The sequence below is a fragment of the Bos indicus genome, chromosome 22 (genome assembly GCF_029378745.1).
Source record: "Bos indicus isolate NIAB-ARS_2022 breed Sahiwal x Tharparkar chromosome 22, NIAB-ARS_B.indTharparkar_mat_pri_1.0, whole genome shotgun sequence".
Taxonomy (NCBI): domain Eukaryota; kingdom Metazoa; phylum Chordata; class Mammalia; order Artiodactyla; family Bovidae; genus Bos; species Bos indicus.
In genome coordinates this window covers 10528887-10552763 of record NC_091781.1, presented here as the reverse complement: position 1 = coordinate 10552763, position 23877 = coordinate 10528887, and the positions used below count along the sequence as shown (strand labels likewise).

Genomic DNA, 23877 nt, shown 5'->3' with positions numbered 1-23877 from the left:
TTGCCTTCATTTGTCAGGCTCTCCTTAGACCGTGCTCCAACTTGAGCATCCTTGGCAGTCAAGGATAACAGCAGCTAGTGAAACACAGAAGCTGGTACTTGGGTGCCAGGCATTCAGAAAAGATGAATCCAAGAGAGCAGGGAAGGGCAGGGCACGGGGAGAGCCAGCCCAGGACACACTACGAACCAATCCACAGCCACTGTCAAAACACACATCCAAACACAGAAAACCTCACACCACGTGGATGATGCTCCAAAACAGAAATGGTCACCTGCGACAAACTCTTCTATGCAGCTCCAAATGCTTTTTCCTGGAGTGGAAGTGGAGTTCAGACATACACAGGCTGTGCGAAAAAAGAATTCAGTATGGCATACCTCAGAGTCAGTAAAAAAGTTGTAAAGGAGGACATCATCGAATTCTAAGCCTTTGGCTTCGTAAACTGTTAACACAAGTGCTAATCCCAGCTCTTCTGGAATTTTCTCCTTTGCCATTTCATTAGCTACAAGAATTACCTTGGGGGAGAAAAAAAAAAGGATTGGAGAGAAAAAACTTCAAATTGTACAAACAGAAATCTAATGAAGCGGAGTCTATTTTTCTGGGAGGCAGGTAATGTCTCCAAAGAGGAGTGGCTGGCGTGGACTAGGTCAGCCAGGCTGGTGGGAATATTAATAATAGTCACTCACTCATCTTTGAAGCCTCCTCATCCTAGGACAGGAACTACTGAATTCTACCTTGTGGAAGAACTCAGCTTCTCAAACCGTTTTTCAATTGCAAACTGCCCTTTGTTTTAAAACATACAATCTCATGAAACTCACCTGGTGAGCTCCAAATTCAATGGGCTGGGTTTTTCTTTTGTTGCCTCGAAGCAATATTGCCAGGTCACTCACACTACAGGACTCCAGGACAATTGGCCGGGGACCATCGAAAAGGCCAGAATCCCTTGGAAGGCGGTCGAAAGACTCAGGGAAATAGAACTGAAGTAAATCTACCACTCCAGATGCCAGATTGAGGATTCCTGGGATAAGACAAGAAAAAAAAAAAGTCAGATGTTACACAATACACCAACATGGCTGGACTTTTGGGTTTTTTTTTTAATTTAATTTTTTTTGGTCACACTGAGCAGGTTGTGGGATCTCAGTTCCCCAGCCAGGGGTTGAACCCGGGCCCTTGGCAGTTAAAGCCCAGAATCCTAACCAGTAGCCACCAAGGAACTCCTGGTGGAGTATTCTGTTTTCTTATTTTAGTTGCTTTCTTCCCCCGAGAAGCAGTATTGGTCCTGAGAGTACATCTAATTGTGGACAGTTTTCAGGTCCAGTTAGATTTTATCACTTTGGCTCTGGGCTGTATTACTCTGGGTACAGCAGACAAAGGCAGGGATGCGTTTACTGTCCTAAGAAGGTTTTGTAGAATCTCATTCCTGGACTACGTTCATGTTAGAGAAAATGACCTCATGAAGAAGAATCAAGGCAGAAATGTAATCTAAACACTTAGAGCTGTTAGAATGCTAACACAAAGGGCTAATATAGTGCAAAAAAACCCAAGAATTATCATGTCCTCTGTCATTGGCACTTAGAGCACTGGAGACAAGGTTACATGCTAAGAGCTGGATTTTTTCTTTTTTTTTAACTGTACTGGGTCTTCATTGCTGTGCATGGGCTTCCTCCTGTTGCAGGGGTGGGGGCTACTCTCTAGTTGTCACGGGTGGGCTTCTCTTGTTACGGAGCACATGCTCTAAGCGAGCGAGCTTCAGTGGCTGTGGTGCATGAGCTTAGTTGGCCCACGGCATGTGGAATCTTCCCAGACTAGGGATCAAACGCGCGTCTCCTACGTTGGCAGACAGATTCTTAACCACTGTACCCCCAGGGAAGTCCTAAGAGCTGGATGTTAGCTGGGACAGCAACCTTGGCTTGCATCTCCCTTTTCCACTACGTTTATACCCAGGGGAGAGAACACTATACTAAGAAAAATTGTCAGTGCTAGATAAAGGATTTTCCAAAGAGCTTTCTCCCTGGGTCCCATTTCTAAGTGCTGAAGTAACAATGACAGTGAGGCTTACTATACAACAGGGTCCTTCATAACAATTATCCTGTTTAATCCTCACAGCAGCCTGGTAAGACAGACCAGACTACCCTACTTTTACAACCAGGGACTCGGAGGTCCGAGAGCTTCAAGAGTCATGAGCTGGACTGAATACAGATCATCCCAGGTCTCCTACTGATCTTAGGGGCTGTGCGCTCTTTGCCCGACACCAGATAGAATTCTGTGAAGTGGGCATAGGTGTCCCCATTACTATTACCAAACAGTGAAGGTAAATTCTACTATTCAATGCTACTATTATTAAAAGTATGCAATATAAAGAAATCAAGAACACAAGTGGAAACTGTTGAATCTAAGCACATCAGCTGCCATGGTGGTTCAGAGATGTACATTAACGAGAGGATCAGAAAAAGGCATGGAAGTGTTCATTGCAGTGAAAAACTGGAATCCACTTAAATGCCTTTCTAGGGAACTAGATGAACATTTTTTTAGATGAAACTATTTTATATGAACATAATCAAAGAATGGGCTTCCCACATGGCTCAGTGGTAAAGAATCCACCTGCCAAAAAAAAAAGAATCCACCTGCCAAAGCAGGAGATGCAGGAGACAGAGGTTTAAACCCTGGGCTGGGAAGATCCCCTGGAAAAGGAAATGGCAAACCACTCCAGTATTCTTGCCAGGATAATCTCATGGACAGAGCAACCTGGTGGCCTACAGTCCATGGGGTCACAAAAGAGTCAGACACAACCTAGCAACTAAACAAAAAAATCAAAGAATAGACAACGGTTCAACCATAAAAAGCAGTGAGGTACTGAAACATGCTACAATATGGAAGAACCTTGAAAACACTGTGCTAAATGAAAAATATCAGACACAAAAGGTCACATATTATGTGATTCCATTAATATGAAATGTCCAGAATAGGCAAACCTACAGACACACAAAGTAGACTGGTAGTTCACAGGGGTGGTGGGGGCCAGGGGTCGGGGAGGGGGATGAGGAGTATCTGCTAGTGTTCATGGGGTTTTTTAATCACCCTTTTGGGGGTGATTAAAATGTCCTGGAATTAGTGGTAATAATTGCACAACCTTATGAATATATTAAAAGATGACTAAATTGCACATTTTAAACAGGTGAATGTTATGCTATGTAAACAAGGACCTCAATTTTAAAAAAGAATAAAAGATGGGGAGAAATATTCACTAAACATATATTCACTACCTAATCAATAAATGTATATGATATATACATATATGCATATGGAAAAAAGATCAGAAGGAAATGAAATAAAACATGAGTAGTGAGCAGCTTTACAGGCGGCTTAAAATTTTTTTTAATACTTTATGTGTTTTCTAAAGTCTCTCAACTCTAATACATATTATTGGGGCTTTTTCTGGTTCTATACACAGAAACATTTACACACAGTCTTCCCTCCATCCTGAGAGGAGGTGGAAGATGGGGCATAAGCAGTGATCATCTGGGTGGGTTGCTGAGTATATTAAAAAAAAAACAAACATTGTTCACAGGAACAGTTCCCTCTGTGGAAAAACTTTAGCCAAAGAAAAAGTTTAATCAGAGAAGTGAGAAAATGTGGAAGCAAAAAAAAGCAATCCAACAAGACTAAATAATCAACGTTTAGTCATTAAGCAAAGTCAAGGACCTTTAGTTCCTCCTCAAGGATCAGAGATATTCTGAACCATATCCTCTGAGCAGTCTAAGAGATAATGAAACCCCCATCAGCTGGAAGACGTTAACTACACGATGAAAAGACTATAGCCATGACAAGCTGCCACAATTCTGAGAACTGGCCTCAAGCAATATGGGAACAAACTGACCCTGGAGCTGAAGAATGACTGTACTTAAAACAATCAGAATGACACTTATCAGACCACCACACAACCAATTTCAAGATAATGGTGAGAGCTGACTATACTGTTTTTGCACGTGCACCCTTCCCCCGTCTATAAAAGCTCTTGTCCACTGATAGGGCAGTGGAGGCAGGGAAGTCGACCTTTGAACCATTTGCCTGTCTCAGAAATAAAGCAAACTTTCCTTTCCACCAACCCTGCTTCTTTACTAGCTTTTGAGCAGAGAGCATCTGGACCCCTTGCTATAAGGTCTAGGCACACAACAGGAGGCCGCACTCTCGCAATATCTGGCTCTCATGGTTTCTGGAGTGCAGCCGCTGCCATGACACCGTGCACGGAAGGCTTTGAGGAACCTGCTGCTCGTGGCTTGCTGGCCCTGAGAAGGGGGCTTGGGGAGACATCCTAGCAGCTGCTGAAACCATTTGTTTTGAGGATCCTCCCTGTTTCTCCCCTGCTTGGCACTGGCTGCCAACATACTTCCCCTTGGAGGAGTGGAAACGTGAATCTGGACAAGATGAGGCGCTCCAAGACCCAGTAAGTCCCTTGGTGTGCACCCGGCTAACTCCTCTTTTGAGCATGAAGCGCTATTTAGGCATTTTGTCAGTTGGTTCTGATGTCTGTCTGCCACTGGGGACTGTTTGGAAGCAAGAGTGTCATTTGGGCATTTTTGCCACTTGGTTCTGACCTATGTCTAATATTGAGGACCCTTTGTGAGCAGTGAGTGTCATTTGGTTCTGATATGTGTCAACCACTGAGGACCATTCATGTTGGGGAGGTGTTTGTTTGGGACTCCATATGGGTCATCTTCTCAGTGGATCTGTGACCGTTCTGTCTTCTGATGTGTGAGTGTATATATATATATATACACACTCACACATATTTATATTCCATTTGTGTGATTGGTATTCTTGCTGCCTTTTGTAAAATTGGAAATTCAGGTTCAATTCATTAAGAAAAATTTAGCTATGAACCTCTAAGAAAAAAAAAGAAAGATAATTTTTTTTTTTTTAAACACTGTGGGGCCAATGGCATTCTTCACACTCCAGAGAAAATTGGTTAAGATGAAACCCTTTTGAAAATCTAAAACTGGTTCTTTTTGCAATATTCAGTTAGAGAAAGGTGGCTTCATAAAATGCTGTTTTCAGAATTCTGACCCCAAGAGAATAAAAATATACCTAGAAGAAAGCTTGAAGTTAACTCTTATCAAGTCCTTGAAATAAGAGCTCATTCCCTGCGATTTCAGCCTTGGATTAATTAGTAGAACTTCAAAAGATATTTGGGTTCATTAAACACTTATCCTGTGCCACAGTAAAGAGATAATGTGCTGTGAGAAAAATGTATGTTTTTAGAGATTATGGAATATGTTAAGTTTGCAAATCAGAAAATGCTGATATAATAGTTCATTTACTTGTTTCTTGGTTTTACTATCATCTTTTAAAAGTTAAAAACTCTAATATGTAAAAATGATAAGGGAAGCATTTCAGGATGTAAAGCAAGTAGGAGATGTGTTGTCAATAAGGTATAAAAAATGAAAATACTTTTGCTGAAGGATAAAAGAAGAATAATTTTGTCTGGAACGTGGAAAACAAGATGTGGAACAGTCATAAACTAGGTACTAACAGCACTGAGAAATGCATGAACTGCAGCTCCATGGTATTAACATGCAGAAATCCCAAAAACATTGTTATAAGCAAAAAAAACAAAGTTGTAAAAAGGTATGTCTGACATGAGTCCATTAAACAAAATGTTCAAACATGTAAAATAATACTCTATGTTGTCCATGGTCAGATGGAGAACATAGATGGTGAGTTGGTGAGGAATCTAAAAACCACATAGGAAGTATTCTCTGTGCCTCAGTTACCTCCTTTGTAAAATGGAAAACATGCCTTCTTTATAAGGTTGTTGTGAGGATTAACAACAGATACCCATGGGAGTTCCCCTGGTGGTCTAGTGGTTAGGATTCTGGACTTACATCACCACGGCCCAGGCTCAATCCCTTGTCAGAGAACTGAGATTCCACAAGCCACATAGAACAGCAAAAGAAAAAAAAACAAACAGATACTCTATGCAAACTGCTTGGCATCATGCCTGGCACAGTGAAGAGGAACATGGGAAGCACAAATTAAAATCACCTGAGTTAGCATTATCTCCCACTACCTCCTACCACCCTACTTTTCTTGCTTCTTCTGAAAGAAAAGCTACTTTCAGGATTAATGACTTGTAATTCGTGTATCATTTTACAGTACAGAAGCGTGTGCTTCCAAAGTGCTTTAACAAAGTTCTCAAGCAGTTGTTTACATGTTCCCCTGAAATGTTTCCACATCATGGCCAACGCTTTAAACTGTTATTACTTAGAGGTTTATTTCCATTCAACCACAGCTTAAATCATCAACCTAAGAATGAGTAGTGGTATTTACTTAATTTATGGTTACTAAAGGGGGAAAGCAGGGAAAATAAATTAGGAGATTGGGATTAACATATACACACTACTATACATAAAATAGATAACCAACAAGGACATACTGTATAGGCACAGGGAACTCTGCTCAATATCTTGTAATAATCTGTAAGGGAAAAGAATCTGAAAAATTTTATATAACTGAATCACTTTGCTAGATACCTGAAACTAACATCTATATCATTAAAAAAAAAGAAAAAAGGGGGGATTCCCTGGCGGTCCAGTGGTTAGGACTCCCTGCTCTCAGGGTGGAGGGCTCAGTTCAATTCCTGGTCTGGGAACTAAGATCCCACAAGCCACATGCCACACCACCCCATAAAAGAGACAGAAAAAAAAATGAGCAGTGGCAAAAATCCTAAGATCTCTTGTTCATGAGGGTAGTTACTAACAAATGCCAAAATACTGTACTTGGCTCAGCTACAAGAGCCCAACAAAACTAAGTCACAGCTTTAAAACCAGCCCAAGGTCAGTGCCAAGCACCTCCCCCATAAGGCAAGCCCAAGGCCTGGACATACCGGAGTGGGACCTGTAGTTCTGGTACAGCTGGTGGATCTTCTTGGGCTTGCGCACTGCGCACTGCTTGTCCACAGCGTTCCTGCTGGCGTAGTGGAACAGGGAGCGCAGATCGCTGAAGCGGAAGGCCACGCCCTTCATGATGCTCTGGGCCGTGTCCCCCGTGAGGAACATGGCGTTGGGGTCGTTGATGCATTTCATCAGCAGCGCCAGCTCGGCTTGGGTGAAGTCCTGGATCTCATCACCATAGAGCTCGTGGATGGACCACGGGAGCACCTTGAGCTTCGACAGCCTCCGGGACAGGTTGTACAGAACATCCTCATCGTCAAAGTACCCTTTGTGAGACCTAATCTGCTGATACAGGCAGAACAGCCCATAGATCTCGCTCCGGTCTTCCTTGAAATTGGGGCACCGCTTCCGCCCTAATTGCTTGTATGCTTCTTCCGTGAGTCTCCCCCCGGGGCAGCTGAGGGCCTCAAAAGACCCCTTCAGAAAAGATTTTATTTCTTTCCAGATCAGGGCAGGGTTGTAGGAGGTTTTCCCTTTGATCATTTTGGGCCATATCTCATTGACAAACACCTCAAATGTCACATACACCCGGGGGTCGCTGTCGCTCGGGCGCGTTTCCACAGTTTTTTCCTCCTCGCTGTAGTCCCCATCAGCCTCAGCCTCCTCCTCCTCCTCCTGCCAGTTGGTGATGGTCAACTCTTCCTGAGTGGACCATCCTACGATGGATCTTTTCAAGCTGCCATCTTCGTTTCTCAGAAAAAACGGTTTGGGCAGAGAAGCATCGAGCAGGAGGAGCAGCTGCTTGGAGGTGACAAACAGAGGGAAGTTCTCATCCCTGAGGTCCTGGAGCTTGTGAACATTGGGTTCCAGCGGTTTGTAGTGACTGGTGGCCTTGGTAGACTTGGAAAGCTCCACGAAATTCCTCTGCACCTCCTGGCACAGGACGTGGTTCTTGGTCACGAAGATCTGATGTAAGTGCTCCAACTGGGGGGGCTCTTGTGGGGCGGGTTCTTCCTCCCCTTGGCCGGGCCCTCCTGGCTCCCCACCGGCTCCCTCTGCACAAGCTTCACTCTCCTGCTCCTCCTCTAGGCAGCCCACTGTTCCCACCTCCACGGATCCTTCCTCCTCCTCCTCCTCCCCTTCTTCCTCCTCCTCCTCTTCTTCTTCCCCACCCTGACCCTCCTTTCTGGGTTCCAGTTCCAACCTTCGCTTCAGCCAGATCTGCTTTGCCAGCAGCGGGCTCCCCGCTTGCTGGGCTTTCTCCCAGTAGCCGTGGAATTTCTTCCACAGCCTGTACAGGCAGCAGGTGGTCTTGCCTGTGCCGCTGCGCCCAATGAGGATAATGGGTTCCAGCGGCCTGGGGTTGAGGCCGATCACCGCGTACTCGAGCTCGCCCACCCGGAACGGGTACTCCACCGTGGCCGTGGTGTCATTGAGGATGTTGGAGGCCATGTTGGTGCTGAAGCTGTGGAACTTCATGATGTTATATTCTGTCTCCACCGCGCTGGCTGGGGGGAAGTACTCAGGCTCGGCGCGGGCCCCGCCCTTCTCGGCCTCCGTGTCCTCCACGTAGCAGCGGGGGATCCGCTTTTGGATTTTCATGTTGGCGGACACTGGGCCCTTGTTGATGCCCTTAAGCTTCTTGCGCAGGATGCAGGACAAGCCCCGGTTGTAGGCGCTGCAGATGGCCTGGATGGAGTAGGACAGTTTGTTGTGATCTAAGACGATGTCCCAGATCCGTATGATTTCCGTGTAGACCCGCCCGGACTTCTCGGTGGGGTGCATGCTGCGCTCTGCGGCTATGATCTTCTCGGGGTTCTCGCTGCACCGCGGGGAGAAGTCAATCGCCAGCTCCCACAGCATCCGGGCCGCCTTGTCCAGCTTGGCCTCGAAGAGCTGGATGCTTCCTTTCAGGTTCCTCAGCCGCTTCCGCAGGCCCGGGGTCCACTCACCATTGCCCAGCTTCTGGATGGCCAGGATGATTTTCTTCTTCATGACCTTGGACATGACCTTGCTGGACAGCTTCTTCAGCATTTCTGAAGTGCACTCGATCTCCCACGTCATGTTCTCAAAGTCCAGGAGGCAGATGTCCATCTCTGACACGCTCCAGTCATCCTGGTCGTCGCTGCCCTCTGTCCCCCTGCTACCCTCAGGAAGGAGCTGTGCGGCCGAGAGGCCTGCCTGCACATGTCCCTCTGCAGCCTCCAGGGCCCCGGGGTTGTTCCCGCTGCAGTCAGAGCCCCCCGCCCCCGGGGCACCCTGCAGCTCTTCTTTCTCTCCTTCGGTGCCAGCTCCTGTCTCCAGAGTCTCGGGGCCCTGAGGACAGTCTTCTGGGAGGGATGAATTCAATTCCAGCTGCTGAATCAAAGCCGTGATGTCCTGCACGAGGCAGTCTCTCTGGGAGCAGGGCCTGGCAGCCTCAGGCTCCAGCCTCGGGGCCTGGGCATCAGGGAGGGTCTCCCAGCTGTCAGGGACCCTGGCTTCTTTGGGTGGGGCTCGCACAGCACCCGGCAGCAGCTTGGAGGATCCCTTGACCTGAGCAGTGTGAGCAGGGGCCGCCGGGCGTGGGGGCTTCCCAGGGTGGGCGGCGGCGTCCTGCCGGCCCCGGCGCCTGGTCTCCATCAGGGCTTTGTTCCAGGCCAAGAGCAGTGGGTCGTTCTTCTTCACGCGGTACCGCGCGTCTTTGCCTTCCTTGTTCTTCAGGTTGAGGTTGATGTCAAACTTCGCCAGCAGACCTACCAGCTTTCCCGTGCGTTTGAGCATGCCTTTCTGGAAAAGGATATGCATCAATGTGTTCCCGCTGCCGTCCTGCATGTTGGGGTTGAGGTAGGAAAACTCCTCTGGCTTGGACCAGAACAGATCCAGCAGGTGGCTGAGGAAGTTAAAACCGATGTCAGCTGAAAGACACAAAAACCCTGTGAGCACTAGACAGCTATTCTGGGGAGCAGAGATGCCAGCCGGGGAAGGGCCTTAGAACACAGAGCTTCCCCAAGCATTTCATAACCCAGTGGTTCTCAACTGGGGGCAATTTGCTCCCCAATGGACATGTGGCTATGTCTGGAGACACTTTTGATTGTCACAGTTTAGGAGGTGCTTCTGGCATCTAGTGGGTGGACATCTCACAAATGCACGGCACAGCCCCAAAACAATGAATTATCCTGCCCAACTGTCGGTAGTGCCAAGGCAGAAAAACCCAGAAATCATCTTAATATTCCAATAAGATCTTTTATGTCAGGACCCTTGAAATTATGTAAATAAATGAAAAGTATGTGCAGCTATGGATGGCCGACTTTGGAACATAAGAATTTTCTTCATCAGCCCACTCTGACCACTCACAGTGATGGTCACTCCTTCCCATTGAGCTATGGGTGAGGGGCCAAGAGATAGGGGCTTGGCCAAGAAATAGGCCTTTTCCAGACCGCTGGCTTTCCCAGTAGGAAAGACCAAAGACCACAGCATCCTTTCTAATACCCAGTTTCGTCCTCAAGAAAAAGACTGCTGACAGAATGAAGCCTACCTTTGATATCTAGAAAGATGTGGAGCGCAGCATGCAAGGGAGTGTCACCTTCCGTGAGAGAAATATTTCGGGGGTCTGCACCCTTGGTCAAGAGGACGAAGGCCATGTCGAAGTCCTCATGCTTCATGCACACAGCAAGCGGCGTCTCCTGGCTGCTCTGGAGACCCTCCAGCAAGGCTGGGGGAGGCAGAGAGGATACAGTGAGCCACGTCCCAGGGGTGGGACCATTTCTGCCCTTTAGCCTAAAGCAAGAAAGGGTGCTGACCCCACTTCCAAGGCCCTCCTGCCACCGCCCTTTCTGGGAGGCAAGGGCTTCCCAGTGCCCTGGGGGGAAAGCTTGCCCCCTCCACGTGTCCTGTCCCTGGGCCTCGTCTCCTTTCCCATCTCTCCAGCTCCCTCTCCCACACTGCAGCAGGACCATCACCAGCACTGCCCAGGAGTAGGGACGGTGTGAGCGACTGAACTCCCGGTGTCTGTCCAACCCTCTCCATGACACACACTCAGTGGCCAGGACGTGAGCAAGCTTCCCACTTCCTCTGCTTCTATGAAGCTTTTCCCCGAGAATGCCCGTTGGCCCTCATTGATCATATTCCCTGACATGTCCCCACGTGCAGACCACTTTCTTTTTAGCTCAGTCTACGTTTCCCCTCTGCACTGCAGGCTCCCCAACCTCCACCCTCTTTGGACCTGCAGCCTTCTTGCACTGCTGCTTGCTGGCAGCCATGAATTCACTCTGCATCCTTGGGCCCTGGCACCTGACCCCAGGGAGGCCTTCGATAAGAGTTTGCTTCATCAGGAACAAAACAGGAATTCCACAACTGCCACGGTTTTTGGTCAAAGATAGTAAGAGTCCATGTCAGGAATGGGTTTGAAGACATTAATATGCAACCTTCCATCTATCTCCTGAGACCCGTGGGTAAGGCCAACACTGGAAAGCTTTGTAAGGCTGGGAGCTGGGACCAGTGTGGCATCACTCCCTCTGAAGGTGATTTCCCTTAACCTGCAAGGCGGGTGGAGAACCATGCAGCCAAGGCACTCTGCCCAGATCCTGCATCCATGAACACACTGAATATTCAAAACAGCCCTGAGAAAGAGGGACTACTGTCACTCCCGTTTTACAAATGAGGAGATGGAGGCCAGTTCGTAGTGGCCTTAGGAAGGGGTTTTGGAGGGGTGGGGGTGTAGGGAGAGGAGGCTGGTGTTTCCAGATTAGCTTTAAATAAAACCGGATCCAGCAAGCCGTCTGCATGCTCCAGACACACACCCAGCCAAGTGTGACTGTGCTGATGAAAGCGGCAGATGTTCCCACCCACCCATTATCTGGCCGTTTCTTTAAAAACAAGCATCACAGATCCCAATCATGGATGGGAAAAGAACACCGCAGAGTTTGACTAGGACCCACACAGCGTATCAAGTGCAAGGACTGGTCCAGCCGAAGGTCAGGAGGAAACGACTACTGTGGCTGCACCAGGGCTGACGCCCCTCCACAATCCTGACGTTTCTCACACAAAACACAAAGGGAAGGGAAGAATTCACAAAAGTGCCTTCACCTGATCACTGCTTCCAGTGAGAAGATATGGAGGAGAAAGAGAATGAGGCGGAAGGAGAATCCAAGGGACTTCCCTGCTGGTCCAGGAGTTAAGACTCCATGCGCCCAATGCAAGGGCTGTGGGTTTGATCCCTGGTCAGGGAATGTCCCACGGCAAGGCCAAAAAATAAATACACTTTTTCAAAATTACAAAGGAGTCTCTGAAATCAAGTGAAAGCGCCGTAACCTGCGGCACCTGGACTCCCCGGGCTTGACCCCGATGCTGACTCAGCATCTGGGACTCACCTCCATGGTCTATCAGGCAGTCCAGGAGCAGGGTCCTCCTCTGGTCCCAGGCCTTGAGGTGGGGGAGGATGGCACAGAGGTCGAGGGTCGAGAGGTCGCAGTCTTTGATGAGACAGTCCCCGAGCGGCGGCTGCCCGCTCACCTTTCGGGTCAGCAGCAAAAGCACTTCGGGCCATTTCTGTTTTTCCAGTAAAAACTTGAGGAAGGTGTTGGCACAGTCACGGTCAATGTCATAGACCAGATCAGGAGGGATTTCTTTCAAAAACAAGAACACATCACACTCCAAAAATAGGTTCCTGTGATTTCTGTCCCCAGCCACAACCCTAAACAGAGGGACATCACTGCCCCAAGTTACAGGAGACCATAAACAGTACTTAGTTATTTCGGCCATGCTACTCAATCACAGGTGAGCCTCAGTGACAGCACTCGCCAGTGAGCTTGAGAAGGTTGGAAATACCTAAGGAATATACAGTCTTAGCCAACAGAAAAGAGAAACATCTGTGGTATTTTAAAAAGGATAGGGACTTCCCTGGTGGTCTGGTGGTTGAGAGTCCATCTGCCAATGCAGGAGACATGGGTTCGATCCCTGGTTCAGGAAGACCCACATGTTGCCATGGGGCAACTAAGCCCATCTGCTACAACTACTGAGCCCTCGCACCAAGAATTGTGTTCCACAAGAGAAGCCTCCACAAGAAAAAGGCTGTGCACCCCAACTAGAGAGTAGCCCCTGCTTACCCCACCTAGAGAAAGCCTGAGTTCAGCAAAGAAAATTCAGCACAAACAAATAAATGTTTAATTGTTTAAACACTCATTTAAATAATTTTAAAGTTTAAAAAAAATGAAATAAAAAATGTAAATGGATCATATATGCAAATTCCAGGAGGATGCATGAGAAACCAATAACAGAGGTTGCCCTAGGGATGAGATTTAAAGACATAAGTTCAAGGGGTGGATGATCCACTTTTCACTGGAGAATGTTCTGTGTTGTTTGAATGTTCTCCGTGTAGATCATGACATTTATTTTTTAATCACTTCTTAAACAGGACAGTAAAAAAGAGTATTAAGGTGCCTAGAGCATCTTTGAACACAATTGAAGGTTGTCAGAAACCTTACCTTGCAAAGAAGAAAGGATGCGCAAGAACTTCTGAACCACTTCTTGCTTCATAAAGTTTTTCTGCAACAAGTGACTTCCTGAGTTCATATATGTCACCAGTTGCTCGCAGACTTTCTGGAAAATGTCCCCCTCGTTAGCTGGTCCCTCACCAGTGCTCAGTTCTGCAAAACACCCCCAGATGCTTCTTGTGACTGCAGAGATCACACAGGCATAGATTGCAAAGACAATCACACCTCTCCACCCCTCCATGTAGCCAGGCAACTGCAGAGCACCTGTTCTCCCCTTCCACCACTCTAGCCTAGCTTCATGACCTGCTATGACAAGGAGAATGTAGTGATTGTGAGTTTTGTGCCAGTTCTGAGCCTGAGCCTCAAGAAGCCTTGTTTAGTTCTATTCAGGTCCAGGCTAGATAAGACTCATCATAAAACAAAGATGAATCAACCCAGTGGTCCAAACTGAGGCCCCACAGATATGAAAGAGCCCAGTCAAGATCAGCAAGAGGCAGACACTTGAAGAAGTTCTGTTACAGCTATGAGAATAGCCAAGCCTCAGTGGCTGAGCTGCAGGATCATGAACTAAAGAAGTGTTTGTTGCTTTAAATCACTAGGTTTGAGGGCTGTTTGTTAAGTAGCAATGGATAAGTGATACAACAGTTCAAGGATATAACAGTAGGAGGGTAGCTTACTGCAGCAGCAACATCTAACTACACACCAGCCACCCACACATCTAATTGGCAAGTGGAAAAAGCCAAGAGTAAGGAGCCAGCTCTCTAGCCAAGAGGGAAGACACTAACCGCTCGGTTCAATTTACTGAGAAAGTAGTTATGATTAGAAATCATCCAATAAAGGAAGTCTGAAAAGGGGCAAATGCTTTATTTGGTATCAGATTATACACTCAAAAAGCCCTTCTGGTTAACATGGAATCTTACTAAACAGATCAACCGGATGTGGGCTTTTCACACCTGGCTTAAGTACTATCATGTGGTGAAGAGGTGAATGCATGTTCAATGTCATGTTCTAACAGAAGCAGGGACACTTTAAAGGAGATGGAAAAATAAAAGCATCCCATCAGCAGTCAGGTCTCCCACAGCAGACCCCAAGCCAAAGATCTGTGTGCAAATAGTTCAAGAAAGAAGAGACCAGTGAGGGTGGGGGAACAGGTAAGGGCTGGGGAGGAAGCAGGCAGGCTGTCAGCCCCACGGTCCCCTGGGGGATCTGGAGTGACTCACTCAGAGCTGCGCTGGCAAGGCAAGGGGAATGGGCTTTCAGATTCTCACCTCTGTCTGTCACTGTCCACAGCCTGCCTTGAGTGAGTGAGTGAAAGTCGCTCGGTTGTGTCCAACTATTTGTGAACCCATAGACTATACAGTCCATGGAATTCTCCAGGCCAGAATACTGGAGTGCCTTTCCCTTCTCCAGGGGATCTTCCCAACCCAGAGATCGAACCCAGGTCTCCTGCATCGCAGGCGGATTCTTTACCAGCTGAGCCACAAAGGAAGCCCAAGAATACTGGAGTCGGTAGCCTATCCCTTCTCCAACGGATCTTCCCGACCTAGGAATCGAACTGGGGTCTCCTGCATTGCAGGTGGATTCTTCACCAACTGAGCTATCAGGGAAGCCCTAGAGGCTATAAATTCCCATGCACTTCTGGTTTGAAGGAGCCTGAGCAAAGCAGGCTCCATAAGCCCTTAGGTTGTTCTCTTTGAGAACGAGCCTTAGGTGTGGGCTCTGCAAAGTGAAGGCACATCAGGGAGCACACAACAGTGGGAAGGGACCCAGGGGACCCAAGCAGAGCTCCGACGTCACCTGCTGTGCCTTCTGATACACACCTGGCTCGCCTTTCAAAAGACTGGGTCAGAGAGCCAGAAACACACACACACACACACCAACTTCCCGGGCAAGCCCCCACTGCCTTCTAATCAAGAGACTTTCCGGTGCCAGACAGAAGCAAGACCACTCTAGCACTAACCTCTAGAGAAAAGGAAGTGGAAACCCTTGGCACAGGAAGACCCACATCACCTAAGCTAGCAGCCGGCTCTGAGGCAGAGAACATGAACTGTGTAGTGTAAGAGTGACTGAACAAAACCCCTGGGCCTGGCATCCCACCTTCATCCTAGAATGCCTCTGAAGACACAAAAACAGTGATAATGCACAATACAGGAATAGAACCCTTGCTAAAGGAGGAACTTCCTTCTCCACCAAGCAGGTGGAAACCTGGCCACGTGTCCCCTGCCTCCTGCCTCACGGCATCATTCTTCGGGGGGGCAGTTAGTTTAGTATAAAATCATTTGAAACTGAACAGAAAGATTACCAAGCTTGACAGTAGAGACAGTTAGATGCAGTTGTATAATAATGGGTGGCTGTGTGGTTCAGAATAATTAAGAAGGTGGTTATAGACCAGAGAAAGGTACAGAAATCAGGCAAGAAACTAGAGAGTGATATCAGCAACACAGAAAAGCATCAAAGGAAATGTGCTGAAACAGACAGTAGTAGCTGTGGGTCGGCATCTCTGGGTAGGTACACGTGATTTATTACTCTGAACCTGTCTGCTTTTTCCTAAATTTTCTATAAGCTTAAGAGAGAGAAGAAACTTTGGGTTATAAGGTTATTCATACATTATAATCACAGGTTTTTTAGAAAGATGACTATGTAAGTAATGAACAACCCAAAGACTAGATAAAAAATATGCCAAAGTGTAATTACAATAAAGTTTTGTTTTTATTTTTATTTATTTAAAAAATGTATTTATTTTTCTCTTTTTTGGCTGCTTCCCAAGACATGTGGGATCTTAGTTCCCCGACTAGGGATCGAACCTGTGCCCCTGCAATGTAAGTGTGGAATCCTAACCACTGGCCGAAGGGAAGTCCCTCTGTGTTTATACAAAATGATATTTTTACAAATTTTCTACAATGGTCATATTTAATAGATATATACAAGCAGATTCAAAATTTAAAATTAAAATTAAAAGAGATCGTTTAAAGCTGCAGTAGTGCTCAGCTGTAATAGTTCTTGTTGTGTGTGTTAGTTGCTCGGGTGTGTCTGACTCTTTGTGACCATATAGATTGTAGCCCATTAGGCTCTTCTGTCCATGGGATTTTCCAGGGAAGAACAATGGAGTGGGTGCCATTTCCTCCTCCAGAGGATCTTCCTGACCCAGGGATCAAACCCACATCTTCTATGTCTCCTGCATTATAGGCAGATTCTTCTTGTTAAAAAACAGAAATATATCATTTCAAAAGGAGATTTTGCTTTTGTATGAAATCTTCCTTTCGAGGTAAAAAAAGATGAAACTGACAAGCTTTATTACAAACACTTTATCAAGTGAAATTTATGTAGCCATCCCATTTTTATAAAAGAAAATTAAAATATATAACTGTAAATGCATGGAATAAGAGTAAATGACCAAATCACAACTATATTAATGTTTCCAGGTAGGTGGGTTTATGAAGAATATTTTCTTTTTTTAAAAAAGAATCTATTGATTTTATAATAAAGAAAAAGTATCATCAATATCGCATGCCTTCATTTACTGAAAAAGAGGGCATTTTGTGGTGCTAAGGGACTCAAGGTTGATACACCATGGCCTCTGAATCACGGGCTCCATCTATGGGGGAAACACACAGAGAAGGTCAGAGTCCTCTTAGTCCTGGGCAAGAGGCACCTTCACAGAGCAGAAAGCAGCTGGTGCCTCGGGGAGGACCAGAGAGAAAGGCTTCAGAAGCCTGGATTTATTCTCTGAAAAGCCCTGCACCAGTGAATCAAAGGAAAAATCACCACCGACCGAGAACAATAACAATAGAGGCTCCAGTCTCCTTGGTCCTGACGGCAGTCCAGCTGCTAGAGAAGGTGGACATGCTGCCATCTAGTGGTTGTCATGAGAGGCAGGGAAAGACAGGTAACCCTGACCTCTCAGGTTCACCCCCGCCCCCAACCTCCCTACTGCCCTGTGGGCCTTGCCTTCCCCCCGCAGCTAGTGAGAAAGGCCCTGCCCTGAATCTGCTGAATCAAAATCTGCATTTAAAAGGCTCCCAAAGGATTCACGTGCATGTTAATGGAAGTTCTTATTTAGAGAACAGCAGAAATCTTCACCGAGACCCTATATTTCTCAGGCTTTCTCACCTACATGCAAAAGCCACCCAAAGATAACCATCTCCATTTTCATCAGAATGGGGCACAGTAACCGCCAGAAAGAGCCAAAGGTGAGAACATCTTTTATCCTAGCCTATATCCTAGCTGTTCATCTGGGCACACAAGCTAGTGTCCTAATGATGCTTTACTCAGGACCACAGATGTGAAAAACGAAACCATCAAGTGGACTTCCTGGTGGTACAGGGGACAAGAATCTGCCTGCCAATGCAGCGGACATGGGTTCGATCTCTGGTCCAGAAAGATTCCACATTCCTCAGAGCAACTAAAGCCCCTGCACCACAACTACTGAGCCTGTGCTCTAGAGCCCGCGAGCCCGTAGGTCTCACCACCTCCTGAAGCCCGTTCACCTAGAGCCTGTGCTCTGCAGCAAGAGAAGTCACCATAATGAGAAGTGCACGATAGGCTTGTGCACAGCAACGAAGCCCCAGCACAGCCAAAAATAAACAAACTGTTGTTGTGGTTTAGTTGCAAAGTTGTGTCGGACTCATTTGTGACCCCATGGACTGTAGCCCACCAGGTTCCTCTGTCCATGGGATTTCCCAAGCAAGAATACTGGAGTGGGTTGCCAGGCGATCTTGCCAACCCAGGGATCAAACCCACATCTCCTGCATTGGCAAGTGGGTTCTTTACCACTGAACTACAGGGGAAGCCCTAAAAATAAATAAATGAAGTTTTTAAAAAACCCATCAAGTTAAAACTCAGGTCAGGAGCAAGGGTACCAACCCCCTAGGTAGCATCTCTTCCTAAAAATAATGCTTCCATTGTGCCCACTAATGTGTGAATGGGGAGAGATTAAAATCCATATAATCTTCATTTTTATGAAGATCTACCTTCATTCCCATGGCCCCAGGCCCTCCTTCTGCCCTTCCCTCCCACTGTCTTCTCAACTACTACTCTGCACAGAAAACCATTCTGGGTTAAAGTCTAAAATGACACTGTCCGATACAGAGGCCCACTAACTTAATTACATAAAAATAAAGTTAATAAAATTTCAGTTCTTCAGTTGCTTCTTGTTGTTGCTCAGTCGCTCAGCTCAGCCACGTCCGACTCTTTGCAGCCCCATGGACTGCAGCACGCCAGGCTTCCCTGTGTTTCACTGTCTCCCAGAATTTGCTCAAACTCATGTCCACTGAGTCAGTGATGCCATCCAACCATCTCATCCTCTGTCGCGCCCCCTTCTCCTCCTGCCTTCAATCTTTCCCAGCATCATGGTCTTTTCCAATGAGCTGGCTCTTTCACATCAGGTGGCCAAACTTTTAGAGTTTCAGCTTCAGCATCAGTCCTTCCAAGGAATATTCAGGACTGATTTCCTTTAGGATTGACTGGTTTGATTTCTTTGCTGTACTAGGGACTCTCATGAGTCTTCTCCAACACCACAGATCAAAAGCATCAATCTTTGCTGCTCAGCCTTCTTTATGGTCCAACTCTCACATCCATACATGACCACTGGAAAAACCATAGCTTTGACTAGACAGACCTTTGTTGGCAAATAATGTGCTTTTTAATATGCTGCCTAGGTTTGTCAAAGCTTTTCTTCCAAGAAGCAAGCATCTTGTAATTTCATGGCTGCAGTCACCATCTGCAGTGACTTTGGAGCCCAAGAAAATAAAGTCTGTCACTGTTTCCACTGTTTCCCCATCTATTTACCATGAAGTGATGGGACTGGATGCCATGATCTTAGTTTTTTGAATGTCGAGTGAGTGAGTGTGTGTGTCTGTGTGTATGTGTTGGGGGTGGAGGGGTCAGTTTTCCCCCTCAGGTGGTGAGGAAAACAAACCCCAGTGTGGCCAGGTGGAAGACAGCCTATTCAAAATGACCTAAGCACCCAAAATGACTTAGACACAGTCCAGACATCACGGATGTTCGTGCCCCCAGAGAGGAACTGGGCCTCTAGTACTCATCTTATCCAAGTTCCTCTGACCTTTGCTCTCCCTCCTTTCACCTGAAAGATTTTTTTCCCCACACCTGAAAGCGTGCCTGATCATTCCTGGGGAAATTAAATCCCAGGAGATAAGAGGAAAATAGTCTTCCAGACCCAGGGGAAAACGATAGAAACAGTCCCCCATTCAAGTTATGTTTCTGTGTCTAAGACCTGCCAACAGTCACATCCTCTTTCAGGGCCCCTTCCCAGTAGTACAGGTGCCCTTCTAGACGGCCTCTATGTGCTCAAAGCAACAGGAAAAGACTACGTTTCGCCACTTCTCTGACCGTTTCTTTGTTTTCTTAGGAGGGCTTGCCTGCCGTGCCATGTCAAACTTCGAAAAAATACATGCCTGTGCTTTTCTCCTTCCTTGTGAATCTAACATAGGGAAGATCCACTTAAAAATCCAAAGGAGGATAACAAAGGGAGGGAGGGCTGGGTGAAGGAATCCTGGATGCCTGTTAGCCCACACCCGGCAGAGCCCCACTGGTTTCTATCTCAACGTCTGAAAGATGCTCAGTCCTCATTTTATCCACTTGATGATGATTCCCCTTCTGAATACCTGACGAGGCCTAGGAAGTACTGAACTCCTTGAATCCATAACTGCTAACAGGATCCACGGAGTTTTCAATCAATGGCAGAAAAAGAAATGATCCTCCTGAACATAAAACAGCCAAGAAATCCTATCCACTCTATGACCACAGACTCTAGCATAACAACAGCAACAACAAAGATAGCAGCAGGCGCGTTTTCCTGCTTCTTAAAGGAAGGGGGCTGGGATACATATATACGCACACAAGTTTTTAAAGGAAAAAATGAAAAGAAACAGAACCAGATAGAGTTCTTAGAAATTAAAACTGAGTTTCAAATTTAAAAATGCAATAGACAAGCTAAATTATAAAAGGAAAAGCTAAAGTCCTAGTTAAAGATCTGGAAAGAAAAAAGAAAAAGATAGAAAGCGTTAAGGAAAGCAGAGGAGAAGCTCATCTATGTGAAAGTGCTGGCAAAGAGACAGTGGAAGGAAACAGAAGTGATAGAAGATCATTTCCCTGAGCTAAAAAAAGTTAGACTAAAAGGGATCATAAGGTGCTAAGCAAGAAGAATGAATAAGATACAGTCCAGGGAAATTCCAGAACTCTAAGGACAGGAAATTCTAGAAGGGACAATAAATAAGACTGACATTTCTTCCAATCAGTAATGGAGGCGAGAATACAAAGTTGTGAGGAACGAGGTTTTACAGCATATTTCACAAACCCAAGAGATCACAGACTGTCACACACCAGAAAAGGCTGCCGTTAAACTGTGACACATCACTGATCATGAAACGCAATCCAATTCAAAGATGGCAAAATGTGGGGGGAAAGTGCAACTGAGGATCGATGAAATACAAGGCCTAAATGCAGACCAATTCTCAGTCTAAGGACAGAATAAAGACATTTCAAAAACCCTATAAGTCTACTATGCACATCTCCTCACTGAAAAACTTACTGGAGTTGGTACTTAGCAGAGCAAGAAAGAAATCTAGACAGACAGCATGAGTCACAAGTGCTGCATGTGAGTGCAAGAACTGAAAAAAGCATACGTGTGCTGGGGCTACAGTCTAAATAAAAGTCTAAACAAACCTAAAATCATTTGTGTGTACTTACACACCTGTACACACACATAGACAATGATGTGTTTGTATGCTTCATCAAACTAGGATGCTTAGAGAGTATAATATTTCAAGAGCAAAGTTTTGAGGGCATTTGATGATTCTTCTCATTGGGTGCAATATGCTACTAGTTGTAGAAATCATACTTCCATATAAAGGCAATTAATGTTTTTTCAATTTTTAGAATCAGTCTATAGGTGAAGCACAGAAAATTCAGTCTATAGGTGAATTAAGGAACAGATGTAAATGGCACAAATCACTTTACTAGGCAAAATTCAACAAGGGCTGACTTGCTGCGTTTTATCTTTATAGCAGTCAGTCCATAGATGCTATCCAAACGGACAGATTAAGAAATAGAGTTACAAATGTACTTTTAATTGTTGGCTGTGGTTGTTTCTCAGAAGTGGGCTTGATTTTTGTTATCTCCTGTTCTGTCTGGTTTTTTTCTTTTTTACTATGTGCATGCGTGGAAAAAAAAAAAAATCACGCTTACTGCCCAAGGGTAGACTTGGCCAAGTTCCTAGAATGTAGTAGACACTTTTAAAATAACAGTTGTCTCATTCTGTCTTTCAAAAAAAGCACGCAAGCTTTCCAAAGACTGGGAGGTCTCACTTTCATCTTCATGTGCTAAGACAAGATATACTGATTTGTACCTAATTTCACAGAACCAGTTTTGCCCCTTCGAAAAAGTTAATTCCCTGGAAGCTGTACCTGAGAGGTCCTTAGAACACGCTGCCAGCTTTTCCAAGTGGCTGTTGATTTTGTCAATGGCTCTGAAGTTCTTGTTCCTCTTCAGCACATCCACAGCAGACCGGGACTGTCGATCCACCAGGGTGGGGTCAGCCCCAAAGCGCAGGAGCATCTGTACATCCTCTGTTTGCCCTAGAGCAGGCCAAAGTGAGAAGGAGGGGTTGTCACGGTTTCTTCCATAAGGAGAGGTCCCCATGAGCACACATCTGCCCGGTTCCCAGCCTGAGTGGCCTGGGGCAAAGGAACCAGAGTCCCTCTGTTTACAGAAGCTGAACTGCTGGCCTTGGGCAATCCAGCCGAGTCCCCGGAGCCAGAGTCCTATGTGGAGTGGGAAGGACAATAGCTTTTAAGAGGTTCAGAAGTGCACTCCTCTCTACCTTTCTCCCATCTCCTTGGCAACAAGCAAGGAGAGGGGGATTCTTGTTACTAGGCAACAATTACAGCTGTAAGGATGACAGCAAGCTGTGACTTCAGATTTCTTTATTCCTTAGGGAGGAAACAGAACATACTTCCAAAAAAAAAAAAACAGTCTGGGGACAGGAGAAGAAAGTGGCAATTGTTTTTGCATCAGGGTTTTCTTCCCTGTTTGAACCTTCATTAACCCCACTTCTGGCTGCTGGCTCCATCTGCTGCTTTAACATTTATTTGCCAAGCATCAAGGGGTCTCTGTGATCAGATGCAACTGTTTTCAGAATGTACCAGGTATATTCCTGGAGGTACGAAGACTTATGTGAGCACCGAGAGTTACAAGAATCAGTGCCTAATTCCCAGCTTCCAAACACATGCTTTCTGACAATTCACCACGTTGACAGAGCACCTCTACACCAGACAACATCCTGCTTGTGATGCTATCCTTTCCCATCTCCCCAGTCACAACTGCTCGCCGCTCATCTTACAAAAATAAGGCAAAATTTAAAGTCATACTTCTCACCTATCAAGTATTGCACTGTGAAAGGCAAAATTCTCAGACCCTGAGACTCTCAACCCCTGGTATACACACACCTTCTCCCAGTTATCCATTTAATACTAATCTAAACTCTGCTGTGATGAGACTCTGGAAATGTATTTAACTTCCCAAAGCAGTTGACCTTAAGATGGGGAGATTAACCTGGTCTGATCACATGAGCCCTAAAGGTCAAAGGTCTAGAGGTCAGAGATGGAAGAGCACAGAGATTCAGACTATGAGGGATCTGATGCACAAGAAGTTCTCTCCTGCTGGCTTTGAAGACAGAGGAGGCCATTAGACAAAGAATATGTGTGGTCTGTGGAAACTGACAGCAGCCTCTGGCCAACAGCCAGAAAGAAATCGGGGACCTCGGTCCTACAACCCCTTCATGGATCACAGCCCTGTCATGGCGAATGGTCTTGCATAACTCAGTGAAGCTATGAGCCATTCTGTGCAGGGCTGCCCAGGACGTATGGGTCACAGTGGAGAGTTCTGACAAAACGTGGTTCACGGGAGGAGGGGATGGCAAACCACTCCACTATTTTTGCCACAAGAAACTCGTGAGCAGTGTGAAAAGGCAAAAAGATATGATACCAGAAGATGAGTCCCTCCAGGTCAGAAGGTGTCCAGTATGCTACTAGGGAAGTGGGGTAGGCAATTACTAATAGCTCCAGAAAGAATGAAGAGGCTGGACCAATGCAGAAATGATGCCCAGCTGTGGATGAGATCACCACCCCAAACGTGGTGGTGAAAGTAAAGTCCAATGCTATAAAGAACAATGTTGCATAGGAACCTGGAATGTTAGGTCCATGAATCAAGGTAAATTGGAAGGGGTCAAGCAGGAGCAGGCAAGAGTGAACATCAGTTATCTTAGGAATCAGTGAACTAAAATGGACAGGAATGGGCAAATTTAATTCAGAGGACCATTGTATCTACTACTGTGGACATGAATCTCTTTGAAGATATGGAGTAACTCTCATATTCAACAAGAGTCTGAAATGCAGTACTTAGGTGCAATCTCAAAAATGACAGAATGATCTCTGTTCGTTTCCAAGGCAAACCATTCAACATCACAGTAATCCAAGTTTAGGTCCCAACCAATAATGCCA

At 46.1% G+C, this 23877-nt stretch overlaps 1 protein-coding gene across 4 annotated transcripts in view; it reads right to left on the bottom strand.

The window, feature by feature from the left end:
* The window catches only part of TRANK1 (tetratricopeptide repeat and ankyrin repeat containing 1), a 97297-nt gene that overhangs the window by 30739 nt on the left and 42681 nt on the right, over positions 1-23877 (bottom strand). For all 4 annotated transcript variants that reach the window (XM_070776042.1, XM_019984445.2, XM_070776044.1 and 1 more), the window contains 7 exons: positions 21784-21954; positions 13352-13513; positions 12239-12493; positions 10405-10581; positions 6881-9784; positions 816-1015; positions 375-512 (listed from right to left, as the gene is read on the bottom strand). In XM_070776042.1, coding sequence (XP_070632143.1) covers positions 375-512; positions 816-1015; positions 6881-9784; positions 10405-10581; positions 12239-12493; positions 13352-13513; positions 21784-21954 — 4007 coding nt within the window. The remainder of the gene's footprint in view (positions 1-374; positions 513-815; positions 1016-6880; positions 9785-10404; positions 10582-12238; positions 12494-13351; positions 13514-21783; positions 21955-23877) is intronic.